This window comes from Hyperoodon ampullatus, assembly GCF_949752795.1.
Source record: "Hyperoodon ampullatus genome assembly, chromosome: 7".
Classification (NCBI taxonomy): domain Eukaryota; kingdom Metazoa; phylum Chordata; class Mammalia; order Artiodactyla; family Ziphiidae; genus Hyperoodon; species Hyperoodon ampullatus.
The window spans coordinates 55,396,719-55,410,689 of record NC_136920.1 but is presented as its reverse complement, the minus strand read 5'-3'; the positions used below and the strand labels follow the sequence as shown (position 1 = coordinate 55,410,689).

General features: G+C 38.0%; 1 protein-coding gene across 1 annotated transcript in view; it reads right to left on the bottom strand.

The window, feature by feature from the left end:
- Positions 1 to 455: 455 nt before the first annotated feature.
- The window catches only part of RSF1 (remodeling and spacing factor 1), a gene marked incomplete at its 5' end in the record, with an annotated part of 168,627 nt that continues 155,111 nt past the window's right edge, over positions 456 to 13,971 (bottom strand). Inside the window, 5 exons of the mRNA XM_079709480.1 lie at positions 456 to 1,053; positions 3,154 to 3,342; positions 5,595 to 5,815; positions 7,495 to 7,702; positions 9,144 to 9,211. Of these exons, the coding sequence (XP_079565606.1) occupies positions 485 to 1,053; positions 3,154 to 3,342; positions 5,595 to 5,815; positions 7,495 to 7,702; positions 9,144 to 9,211 (1,255 nt within the window). The 3' untranslated portion in view covers positions 456 to 484. The remainder of the gene's footprint in view (positions 1,054 to 3,153; positions 3,343 to 5,594; positions 5,816 to 7,494; positions 7,703 to 9,143; positions 9,212 to 13,971) is intronic.

Genomic DNA, 13,971 nt, shown 5'->3' with positions numbered 1-13,971 from the left:
CTTGAACTTTTAAGCAGTCTGGTTAATCATCATCTATGCCATGAATGTTTAAATATAATATATATTTAATATGAAAAAGCTAAAGCACAAGTGCTTTCTCCCACCCCTAATTCTGTTTTTGGGCCCTCACAGATTCGGAATGCATTCTTATCTACCCTTTTCACAAAGTCAGGAGAGCTCAGGAAATATAAAGTCAAAAATATACAAATCTTTGTTGTTACAATAAGATTTTTTTCCCATGACTGAAATTACCAAGGACCATGAACTTGGAAAAAGAAAATCAAAAGGAATTTACAGCAATTATTTATCTTCAAAGTTCAAAACTGGTCACTTCACAGAAAGACTTCAAGGTCTGTTGAAATTTTTCTTCTAAAAAGTCATTCTGTAGTGGAGTTTTCTAGGAAAAATAAAACAGCTTTTAATAACTGGCCCGCTGGTGTGAGAGCTACCGTGGAATAAATTAGCACAAAAATGGAAAAAAGTCTTATAACTGTTCACTGTTACAGACATAATCAACAAGGTCAGTCACTCTCAAAAGCTCATCTTCCTCCTCTTCTGGTGCCCCTGCCTCCTGCCCACCACTTGTCCCATTGGGGGCCAGGCTTGCACTGGCTGTGCTGTTGTCCTTGGGGGTCTGAGGCTTCTCAGTTGGCTTGCCAATCAAGTTCTCGATGGCTTTGCCAGGACTCTGTCCATTGGTGGAAGGTAAGTCCACTAAGCTATAGTCCAAAGGGCTCCCCACCTTGCCTACATTTTCAAAGTCCTCTTCCTCATCACTGTCTATCCGATAGGGCTTTTTGGTGCTCTCTTGTTCTGAGGGCAGAACCCTGGGCTGGCTGTCATGGGCAGGCTGATCTGCATCTCCATGAGCATTGTCACAACTCTCCTCTTCGTCTGTCTCGATCCGGTGTAGCCGTTTTCGGGATGGTTTACCTTCCTCTTCCTCCTCATCTGCTTCTGAATACTCATCTGTGCTTCGACCCCGCTTTCGAACTGACCGCTTTGATTCTTTAGCTAGCTCATCATCTTCAGAGTTCTTGGATATATAGCTCTCTAGAATAAACAGCACATTTAAGCCACTGGCACAGTTAACCATTAACAGATTTAAGTAATTCTCCTTTAACAGATTTAAGTAATTCTCCTTTTCCTCCCCATATTCATCCCATGTCCTGCTTTCAGACTTGCTTGTACATAACTATTTCCCTTCAATAACTGGCCTTATTTCTCTCTCCTCTCAGTCCCACAACAATGCCCAATGTGATTCACAGTATACTTTGCCTGTGATTTTAGGGAAGAGCAGAATCCTTAAATGAAGATAGGCTGGTCACAAACTAAGCAACTCCTTCCCACTAGACCTCAAATTAGGGAGTCATGTAAACATACCGATAAGGAAAGAAACTAAGCACCCAATTCAGGACATATGAAATACTGCTCTAACTCTCATTCCATGTTATTCAATGTCCTTGGCGGTCCTTAAACGTCTTCTCTTGTTTATACTTGACTCACCTGGTCTCATGGCTTTGCATACCATCCATATGCCATTGACTCTCACATTTGTTTTAGGCAGCCAATCCATAGGTTCCAGACTCATGTATCAAACTGCCTGCTCAACATCTATGCCTGGATTTCTAAACAGGCAGAACCAAGCTCCTAAACTTCTTCCTCAAACCTGAGCCATTCTGGTCTCCACCATCTTAGTTACTGGCAACTCTATTCTTCCAATCGCTGAGTCATCCGTGATTCCTTTCTTTCTCCCATCTAACCCAGTAGTAAATCCTATGGGTCTACTTTCAAAGTATGTCCATAATTTGACTGCTTTTCACCCCTTTACTGCTACTGCTCTAGTCTCACCCACCATCATCATCACCTGGCCTATTTCAATGGCTTCCCAACTAGATTCCTAGATTTCCTCCCTGTCCCCTTCAATATACTCATAACACAGATACCATAGCAAATTAAAACGTAAGTCAGATCATATCACTCCTCTGCTCAAAATCCTCCAATTATTTCTCATCTCACATAGAATAAATTCCAAAGTCTATACAATGGTCTACTGCACTATCTAATATGGTACCCACTAATCACATGTGAGTATCAACATTTTTTTCAGGTCTTTACTCAAATGTTGTCTTCTGAGTGAGGCATTCCTTTGGTACCCTATCTGAAATTTCACCTACGCTCCTTTTCTCCTTTACTTTTCTCCGTAGCATTTATCTACACCTAATATATCATATATTCTGCTTATTTATCATGCTTATTGTCTCTCTTCCCCCAACTAAAGTAAGAGTTACAGGACAGAGTTATATGCTTTTGGTTATTCTTTTCACTCTTCTATTCCCAGTGCCGAGGACAGTGACTAGTTCAGTAAGTATTTATTTTTAATAGTTGAATTAATGAATTTATATCTGTCTTTAATGACACATGAAGATAAATACACATTCACCCGGATGTTTACCTCCCTTCTTTAGTCTCCCATATCCAAACATTTTTTCCCTTGCTCTCCTGGCTTGGGCTCAAACATAAATGACAAGGATCTAAGAAAGCAAATAATCTTCAAAACAGACCATAAACAATGGAGAATTAAATATATAAAAAAGAAATGGGGGAAGGTAAGGGTTAGACTCATTTAAAATAAACTTGGGAAGAACTCTGGAATAACTACAAAGACTAAATGGATATCACAAGTTCATATTTTAGATCTTTTCCTATACTTCTGGTATGGGGCACAGCTAAAGCTATTAAGAAATAAAGGTTTACCAACTAAAGCTCACTGTTATGGTGGAGAGAGACAGTAGGCACCCTTGGTTTGGAACTGTTCAGGTATTCAGGACATAGGAGGTTATTTCAAAATGAAGGCCATAAATAATAAGGGAGCAGAAGGAATCTTGTTCAGATCACAATTTTCTGATACTCTTCTAGTTTCAATGAAGAATTTAATTATTACAATGAAGACCTTAAAAGTTAGTATATTATCAAGTATCAGTTATTTAAACTATAAGTTGACCAGGCATAAAATAATGGGTTTTGTCTCAAAGATATTACGGGTTATATTAAATTTCTAAGAAATGGTACAGAATCATCATCCTGAGTTCACTTTATAATTTGTACTGCTGCCTTGTCCAAACTTCTGTAAACTGGAGAGCTATTCCTTACCTTCACTCTCTGAGCTGGAAAGCCTACGCTTGTGAACTCGTCTGATTTCTTTACCACGTCGTAAACTCTTCTGGGAACCATCACTTTCTGAATCTTCTTTGTAGTTAATTTGTCTTTTCTGGTTCCTCCTTGACCGCCTTCGCCGAGTTTCTACAAAATCATCACTAAAACCATCACTGAAATCACTTTCTGTTAAAAAAAAAAAAAAAAAAAAAGAGGAGAAAGGAAAAAGAAATCAAGCACTTTTTTTTTTTTTTTTAATTTATTTCTGGCCATGCCATGCAGCATGTGGGATCTTAATTCCCTGCCCAGGGATTGAACCTGGGACTCCTGCATTGGAAGTGCAAAGTCTTAACCACTGGACCAGCAGGGAAGTCCCATCAAGTACAAATTTTAATTCCACTAAATAGAAAAGTAGTTAGCTTAGGTTATAAAAATATAAAGCTATTAGGCAGAGTTCAGTCATAACTTTCATGTCTCTCATTTTCTTCTTAATAATATGAGTACATCTGGGGGGGCTTTAATGCCAAACCTCACAAATGTATCCTATTAGCAGTCAATCCTCAAGATTAAAAAATGTTTCATAGGCAATTCCCTGGTGGTCCAGTGGTTAGGACTCCGCACTCTCACTGCCAAGGGCCTGGGTTCAATCTCTGTTGGGGGAACTGAGATACTGCAGTGCGGCCAAAAAAAAAAAAAAATTTTTTTTTTTACATAATCCTTATTTCATACAACCTAGAGCTACCCAGTGAGCTGCATGGCTGCCACAACTGCTCTTCTTGGTGGATAGTTACTATTTTGCCTCATGATAATCTGCTGTTCCTATATATATAGCTGTATGGCTATAGTCATAGCTTCACAATGAACTGCAGAGGTTAAACTTTCTAACCACAAAAAACTGATGAGCCTGTTTCAAATAAGTACAGAACTGGAGTTATATTTTTGCCTTTTTCCCATGCGGAATTAAAATCTGCTAAATACAGCTCATGGGACTACTTTAACTTTCAAAGCACTGCTAAATAGCACTATTCTTGTCATGTCACCTCTGATCAATAAACCAAAGTCACACTATGGCATTGTGTCAGAGCAGTTTTTCAGGAATGCTAACAAATTCCACTGAATCATCATATCTAGCTTTGTTTTCTAATGGATTTCAAATATTTCAAAACAGCTAGCCAACAGTTTAAAGGGGTCCCACTGGCCAAATCTAGGGCAAAGTGTGTCAAAATAGTGATGGTAACATATCATATCCACCGACTGAAATAAGAATCTGTAAGTCCACACTGATACAAAGAAATAAATATATAGGGGAGAAGGGAAAGCTCTTCCTTACAGAACACCAAGTATTAAATATAAAAGGAAGGAAGGAGTTAGAAAACTCATGAATAAATGCTAAAGTTAGTGGGTGAAACATCTGATAAGGAACAGGATATTTACAGTCTCAAAATATCTTCCTATGAATTATTTATTAATTACAAAGGGAAAATTAATAGAGAGACCAGGAGGACATACATTAACTCTGTGATATTCTTGCCAAAAATGTATAACTAGAATCTAATCACAAGGATACAAAAACCCAAATGAGGTATGTTTTACAAAATAACTAGTCTGTATTTTTCAAAAATGCTACAGTCAACAAAGTTTGAGGAATATTACAGATTAAAGGAGACTAAAGAGACATGAATAAATGCAATATGTAATCCTGAACTATATCCTTGACCAGGAAAAGATGTTTATATAAAGGACAATATTGGGACACCTGATAAAATTTGAATGTATATTGTTGATTAGATAATAGTATTTTATCAATAAAATTTCTGATTCTGATATTGTAGTTATGTAAAACTCCACAAGCCTGGCTCAAGTTGGGGATATAATACTCCTGTCTGTGGCACTTCCTCAGTAAGACGACAGCTACCTATCTGCCAATCCCATAAAGCACTACTATCTGTTCTTTTACCTGCTGTGCCTCTCATTATTTATTTAGTTAATAGAGATAAGTATAAGCTATAATAAGATCAACCACTGATAATTTATAAAAACTAACAATCATAATCACCGATCATGATCTAAATGTTAGAGATAATTAGTGATCTTTCTCTAATAGCTAGACATCTGAGAAAAATGTTCTCAGATTATTAAGAATGATTCCCAAGAAACACTATGAAGGTAAAGTCTTGGCATGGAAACACTTGGCACCAAAAGGATTCATCACAATCCTAAATGAGTCTGGCATGAAGTTAACATATCCATCTGTATCTATCTTCTCAGATGTGCTTTATGTGAAAGATTTAATTAGTGGTGAATCATAAGAATAGAACTCAAAGTATCAACAGAAAGCTTATATTACAATTGAATGGAATTTTATTTTAAGAAATCTTAATTCCAGAAGTCATAAGAATTTACTGACTTGGTGAGATGTGGATACAAATTATTTTTACCAGAGTCTCTACTGTTCTCCTCAGATTCCTCCTCTTCATCATCATCGGAGTACTTTTTCTTTGGAGTCTTTCTCCGCAAACGCCTGCTTTGCCTCATTGGCCGGGAGGGATGTCGCCTTAGTCTTCGGCTACAGAAATCAGTGTCGCTGTCATCATTAGATGGTGGGTCTTCTTCACTTTCATCTGGGTTCTCATCAGATACTACAAACTCATCTTGAGATCTGTCCAAGAGAAACCAAATGAATTATGATGGTACACTGAAAACCGTGAACCCGTTTTTGAGTTCCGAGTTCAAATTCTAACAAGTCAGTGAATTATTAAGTAATGTTTAATGTAAAATACCCAGTGAATTGTATCAGTTTCCCCATTTATAAAATGAAGAGATGTTTTGCCCCCTCTCCTTTTTTTAGAAGGAGTTATGAACATGAATTGATGCTGATTTTTGTACGTACATTGCTTTGGCCTCTTGGGAAGTCCTCCACATACCTCAAATTCAACATGCCCAAAAGTGAACTCATTATTTCCTAACCTACTCCTCTTTTCTGTTCCCTAGCCTGGTACTTGGTACTGTCACCCATCTAGTAATTCAAAGCAGAAACCTGGTATTTATCCTAATTTCTTTCTCGCTTTTCATTTCTCACATCTAATCAATGACTAATTCCTCCCGAGTCTATCTCATAAAGATAATATCTCAAACCTAATACCTCTTCTCAGTTCAGGCTCTCATATCCCATCTAAACTACTATAGCAATTCCCCAAAGTCTCTTTAATCTCTACACTCATTTCCCCTCAGTAAATCCTCTGAACGAATGCCACGATGAATCTTTCTAAAACATAAACCTCATATTAGTCTGGTATTTAAAACCATTCAGTGGGTTTTCATCATCTTCAGGAAAGAGTCCAAATTCTTATGCATGACAAACAAAATACTCCATCATCTGGTTCCTTTTTATGTCTTGGCCACATTTCCAGCAGGGCACTTTCTGCTGCTTCCTCAATTCTTCTTATCCTGACACACCAGGAGTTTCCTAAATATTCTGTGACGTTTTATGCCTGGCTGCCCTGGACAGGATTTCTCTGCTTAGAATACTTTCTTTCCTTCACTGCTTCTAATCTCACATTCATCAATCTGCCCAGTTCATTCTTCACATTTCAGATAAAGTTTTATTTCTACTCTGAGGCTTTCCTTGACCTCCCTGGATTGATCTGGCCCTTATCTGTACCCTGACTTATGTTTTAGTAGCAATCATGCAGAATGACTTTTTTGTGGTTTATATGTTTGTTTCCTCCACTAAACAATATGAGAGGAGAAACTTTGTGGTATTCTTTCCATACCTGTTCTGCAGGGAAGCCTTTCCTGATCTTCCATACTGAATTACTTGCCCCAACCCAAACCCCTATGGGTCACCAGAGAATAGTTTCTAAATACTCATACCTGTCCATTTCTCACTTTTGACTGGGAACCTCTCATGGTCATGGTGGCAGAAGGTGGCACAGAGGTACACCACAAATGAATGCTAACTGCTGTTCATGAAATTTAAATACAATGTTGAATATTAAACCAACAAGCACAGGGACTTCCCTTCCCTGGTCCAGTGGTTAAGACTCTGCACACCCAATGCAGGGGGCATGGGTTCGATCCCTAGTTGGGGAACTAAGATCCCACATGCTGCATCGTGTGGGCCCCCCCAAAAAAACAAACAATCCATAATCAATTAAAACAATCGTTTTAATCTAGAAAGAACCAAAATCAGCATTGCTGAATTTGTTTAAAGTATCCTGAAAACAGATTGTCTATGTGCATGAAGAACAAAAGCTCCATCAGAGCAGGGCCAAGCTTATCTGGTAGGCCTGTTCAAGCCTGGACCTAGAGAATGGGATCTACTGACAGACCACGCACCCATCACTGATCTTGAATTCATCCTCACTCTCTTCTTCATCCAGGTTGCTGTCACTGTCCAGATCATTTAGTCGCCGGCGTTTCTTCCGGCGAGCAGCAGCTGCCCTCTGGGGTCGTTTATTTTCTTTTCTTTCTTCATCCAAAATAGTAGAGATATCTTTTCCACGGTGGCCTGTGATAGTGGAGATATCTTTTCCTCGGCCAACTCCTGAGTCCAGGGGGAAGGGTGTAGGGCAGGTGAGGGGAAGAGAGGGAGGGAGAGAGAGAGACAACTATATGTTTAGTAAAAGCTTCCCTTTAATATCTACAGATTGTCCTTAGCAGATTTCTTTTGATTTCTTTATTTTCTTCTTACAGATATGCAATTTTCTCACAACTTTAGCTGACAGAGCTCTTTTTTGTTTATCCTACTAAATAGAAGTTTACTATGTAGAGAACTTGCTTCTTCAAAAATTTTGATATGATTCATGTACCATAATATTCACCCTTTTAAAGTGTAAAATTCATAGGTTTTTAGTATAGTCACAAAGTTGTGCAACCATCACCACTAACTCCAGAGCATTTTTATCACCCCAAAAAGAAACCTCATACCTATCAGCAGTCATTCAAGAATCTCTTCTTGGGGCTTACCTAGTGGTGCAGTGGTTGAAAATCTGCCTGCTAATGCAGGGGACATGGGTTCGAGCCCTGGTCTGGGAAGATCCCACATGCAGCAGAGCAACTAGGCCCATGAGCCACAACTACTGAGCCTGCGCGTCTGGAGCCTGTGCTCCCCAACAAGAGAGGCCGCGATAGTGAGAGGCCCACGCACCGCGATGAAGAGTGGCCCCCGCTTGCCACAACTAGAGAAAGCCCTCGCACAGAAATGAAGACCCAACACAGCAAAAAGTAAAAAATAAATTTAAAAAAAAAAAGGAAAAGAAAAAAAGAATCTCTTCTTGAAAGCTGTCTTTTGGACATGGCTTTAGAAAGAGGCCAATCCATTTTTTAATTTTTTTTTTAAACTGTGTTTGCAGAGCAGAGAAAGTGAGAATTCAGCAGCAAAGATGTAAATAAGGAACACATGTCTGGAAAAGCTAGTGACTTCTTCAGTTTTACTACAAACAGCCTACTTATTATTAATCCTTTCTAGAGCTTTCATAATAACACTGGAGCACTGGTGATTTCCTACATAGCTCTTTAATTAAATTATCTTCAAATTCTTCTATTTTAATGTCACCCATTAAAGACTGTGAAATTAATAAATTGATTTTTAATTGAAAGCAATCATTTAGATTCTGATGATCCATAATTTTTGTGACTTTGTAGCAGTAGTGATCTAAAAATGGAAAGACAACAGCAAAGTTTTCTGTTTGGAAGCAGAAGAAAATTTTTTAATCTAGGGAAGAACATTTAACCTAGGGAGGAACATTTATGTTTCATATCAGATTACAAAATAATACTACTTTTAAAATAATTAGAAGCTCTGAGTCTATACACTGACACCGTGTCCAGAGATTATTTTGAATCTCAGACAGTTAACATCAGTAGTGATCGTGACACATACTGAGGAGAATAAGAAAATATACTTGCTCACTGCTTCTAATCAGGGCATTTTAGTTAACGTATTGGCCGAGTTAGATGAAAAAGAGAGAATGATAAGCACATACCTCCTCCATCAGCCTCTTTGATATCATCTTCTATAGCTTCATCAATTGCTTCATCAAACTCATCAAATCTAAAACACATACAACAATCACATTACAGCCTGTCCTGGCATATGGGTTAGGAAAATTGCCTCTGAAGTGAAAAAGGGCTGAATGTGAAACTGCTCTCTGCTACTTTGGGGCTGTGGGACTTGGATTAGACCACCTCAGTCCTGTTAACCTCAATTTCTTTGGTAAAACAGAGTTTTGTAAATCAGTATCTAATTCTAAGTTGTTTTTCATTTTCAAAGATCATCTATACCAGGCAGCAACAAATATTTTTGTAATGGGCTTTGTAGACTGTACAATCTCTGTTGTAACTACTCAACTCTGCCATTGTAGTGCAAAATCAGCCACAGACAATATAAGTGAATGAAGGTAGCTGTGTTCCAATATAACTTTATTTATAGACACTGTGATTTGAATTTCGTGTGATTTTCAAATAATTTTATCCTTCTGGTTCTTTTTTCAACCATTTATAAATGTAAAAACCACTCCTAGGTCACATGCTATACACAAACTGGCAGTGAGCTGGACTGGCCCACAGGCCATAGTTTGCCAACCCGATTATACAAATCATATGACAAGGTAAACTGAACAAAATTCGTGTTCCAGAAATAATACTAAGTGTGAGAAGTATACTACTGCTGTTATTAAAGATTATATTATTATTATTATTACTGAAATTCATATACAGATGGTCAGAATTTTAGAACTAGGTAAACATACTTTTTCTCACAAGGGCTATTTCCTCCAACTTAAAGCAAAAAACCAAGACTAGGTGATTCCTAAGATTTATTCACATACAAAACTCTTTTCACTTTAGAACTGAGGTGACCAAAAGATAAAGTGACTTGAAGATCATGCTAAATATGGTAATTACTAGCCACATGTGACTATTTATATTTAAAATAATTAAAATAAAAAATGCTGTTCCTCACTAGCCATATTTCAAGTGCTCAACAGTGACATATGGCTACTGATTTCCATACTGGACAGCAAAGTAACAGAACATTTCCATAACCACAGTAAACTGGACAGCATTGGATTAAAGTTACACAGTGATTAACAACAGAGTTAAGACCAATAGCCAGGACTTCCCTGGTGGCACAGTGGTTAAGAATCCGCCTGCCAATGCAGGGGACACGGGTTTGATCCCTGGTCCAGGAAGATCTCACGTGCCGCGGAGCAACTAAGCCCGTGTGCCACAACTACTGAGCCTGTGCTCTAGAGCCCGCGAGCCACAACTACTGAGCCCGTGCGCCGCAACTACTGAAGCCTGTGAGCAGCCTAGAGCCCGTGCTCTGCAACAAGAGAAGTCACTGCAATGAGAAGCCTGCACACTGCAACGAAGACCCAACGCAGCCAAAAAGAAAAAAACAATAAAATCAAAAATCAAAAATCCTTGAAAAAAAAAACAATGACTAATAGCCAAATATTTTGCCTTTTGAGTTGAGAAACTCATTACAGTTATAGATTTCCTCTCTAGGAAAATATATATACCTACACAAACATAACATTTTACATATAATTTCAGAAGATTCACAAGTTTCAGGTTAAGAACTCTTCTTCTACAACATACTTTTAAATGCAACAGTTTACTTCCAAATTTTTCATGATTATAAACAATGCTATGAAAAACATCCTTATAGATATAGCTTAGCTTTTCCTTAAGGTAAATTCTGAGAAAGTAAAAATCTGTGCATCTATTCATTAGGCTAGAATAACAGATTCAGATACAGCCAGACATAAAGTTAATGGAAAACAGGATTTCTCCGGACAAGATGCAGCTGTAAAGTGCCATAACAATCAATTTCTTTGAGCCACTACTACTTTCTTACTGAGACACTCTGTTTTCTAAATTCAGAGACCATCAGAACCCTTGGACAAAGGAAATTATAGCAGTAAGAATGAAACACCCACCCCTGCCTAGAGGATCTAAGTCACTTTTAACACAAATAAGCAGCCTTGATTTACATCCCAGATTCAGAGTTTGGATAAGGGGTTGGACACAACACTCCACACTCTATCTTGTTTTCAAGTAAATAGGACCGTGTGTCTACCATGCCATCCACATATGATACTGACCCTTTCACAGTCCTGCTTTGCTTTGAGCCTTACTCTTCATTTAAATTTCATCAAAACTCTACCATTCCTCAGTATCTTTTCATAACTCTATCTTTTCTTTTGTTTGGTGAGATGCCCCTTGGTTCCACTATGAGACTTTGTTGGATTATAGGTTTGTTCCTGGTATTCTTGCTACAAATAAAATTGTTGGCTTAAAGGGCATACAAATTGTTCTTCAAGGGTTGTAGCAATTTAAAATACAACCATGAAGTGAATTTTACCATTAAGATATTTTTGCTAATATGGAAAAACAAAATTATTTGTTCCTTAATTTTAATTTGAATACCCAGTAAAGCCAATATTATTTTCATGTTTACTGGTCATTTTTACTTTTTCATTTGCAAGTACTGGTTTGTGTCCTTTCCCCATTTTATTAGCCAGTATATTCATCTTTCCTTACAGATCTGTAAGAGCTTGTTATGTATTAAAGACTTTAACATCTTTGTCATATGTTGCAATTATTTCTATCCAAAGTGTATTCCTCGCCCCCCCCTTTTTTTGGCCACGCCGTGGCATGTAGGATCTTAGTTCCCCAACCAGGGATCAAACCAATGCCCCCTGCAGTGGAAGTGCTGAGTCTAAACCACTGGACCACCAGGGAAGTCCCCAAAGTGTATTCCCCCTTTAACCTTTGCTTATTTTTTCAAGTTTTGAGACAGGAAAACTGACATTTTGTCCCGCTATCATTGCAAATATGTGCCCATCCCATCTCCAGTCAGCCTCCCTCCCAAATAAACAAACAAAAACAAATCATGCTGTCTAGTTCTAGTCTTCAAAATACACGGAAACTTAATTTTTCTTAAGGAACTGATTTCCTAACAAAAATGGCTTTTTATCCTTGGCTTCAGCAGTGTTAATGTCTGAAGTATGCAACAGTCTTTGCAGACACTATGTGGAAAAACTATTTCCACTATGAAAAAAACTATATACTCACTGTTATTTTAAAAACTCATAAGCCATTCCTTTTGAATTTTAACTCCTTTACAAAATTTCTTTGCAAGCAGACATTTTCTTTTGTAAATGCCTTTTGTCTGAGTCTTTCTTAATTTTATATAATCAAATATCCTTTTCACTATTGTTTCTGTGTTTGGTGTTATGCTTAAAAAGTTGCTCTTTACATAAGAATATGTATCTTCCTTACCTCCTTTTGGGAACTAGGCAGGGTATAAATAAATGAATCACAATACATATTATACTAAAAAACATAGTTTATAACACTGTTATATAATTTTAAGCTGAAGGGATCATCTGGGTTAGTTCACCATCATAAGTATGTCAACCAAGACCAGGGAAATGGACCAACCACTCAAAGATACATGGCTAATTAGTGGCGTGGTGAGGGCTATAATCTGAAGTCTTCTGGCCCCCAATCCAATGCTCCTTCTAGTCAACTTTGACATCATCCTCTGTTAGGAGCTATAAGAATCCGATAAACAATTATTAAATGATAGTAGTGATGAAATTTTTTGGGGGGGGGAGGTTTTTTTTTCCCGTGTTGACATATTAAGTGCTTTAGATTTTATCCTCACAACAGTCCCATTGCACCCCATGTGCAAAGTAAATTCTAGGTGTATTTAGAGCTTAAATATGACAAATAAAACTTAAAAAAAAATTAGGGGCTTCCCAGGTGGCGCAGTGGTTGAGAGTCCGTCTGCTGATGCAGGGGACACGGGTTCGTGCCCCAGTCCGGGAAGATCCCACATGCCGCGGAGCAGCTGGGCCCGTGAGCCATGGCCACGGAGCCTGTGCGTCTGGAGCCTGTGCTCCGCAATGGGAGAGGCCACAACAGTGAGAGGCCCACGTACCGCAAAAAAAAAAAAAAAACTTAAAAAAATTAGAGACAGCATATGGAGGACTCTATTAAATCTCTTTAAAAAGTACTAAGAAGCAGAAGGAAAAAAGAAAAATTGAGAAGAGACATACAAATGCCCAACAAGCACATGAAAAGATGCTCAACATCATCAACCATCAAGGAAATGCAAATCAAAATCATGAGACATCACCTCACATCTGCTAGGATGGCTGCCATGAAAAAAACAAAAGCCGACAAGTGTTGGCAACGACGTGGAGAACCCAGAAACCCTTTACACTGTTGGTGGGAATGGAAAATGGTGCACCTGCCATGGAAAACAGCATGGTGGTTCCTCAAAAAAACAAAAACAGAACTACCAAATGATCCAGCAATCCCACTTCTGGGTATATACCCAAGATGAAATGCTAATAAAACAAATTTCTTCTCCCATTAAAAACCACAGTTACATCAGGATTGAAAGACAATACAGTTCCCCTATGATGCTTGTTCTGATAATGTAAATTTGTTCCAACATAACTGATATATTAGGAAATAATTCAAGCATAACATGTATTTCATACTTGCTTATATGAAATCTTCCTTGTGAGAAACACTAGGTAAATGTAGAAAACTGCACCAGCTGTGTAGGAATACACAAAACAAACACGTGCACACACCTTACAAACATTTACCAGCTACCCAAGCTCATCATGTGTGTTATAAGTTATAGCCATCTGCATCTGGTATTACAACTTTCTGGCTGATTTCAAATAACCCTCCTTCTACCACTACACAATAATTTACAAACTGCAACTCTCCTCACAATCACTTCCACAGACAAGCTTCAGGTCTTTTTTCAACATAAAATGTCAT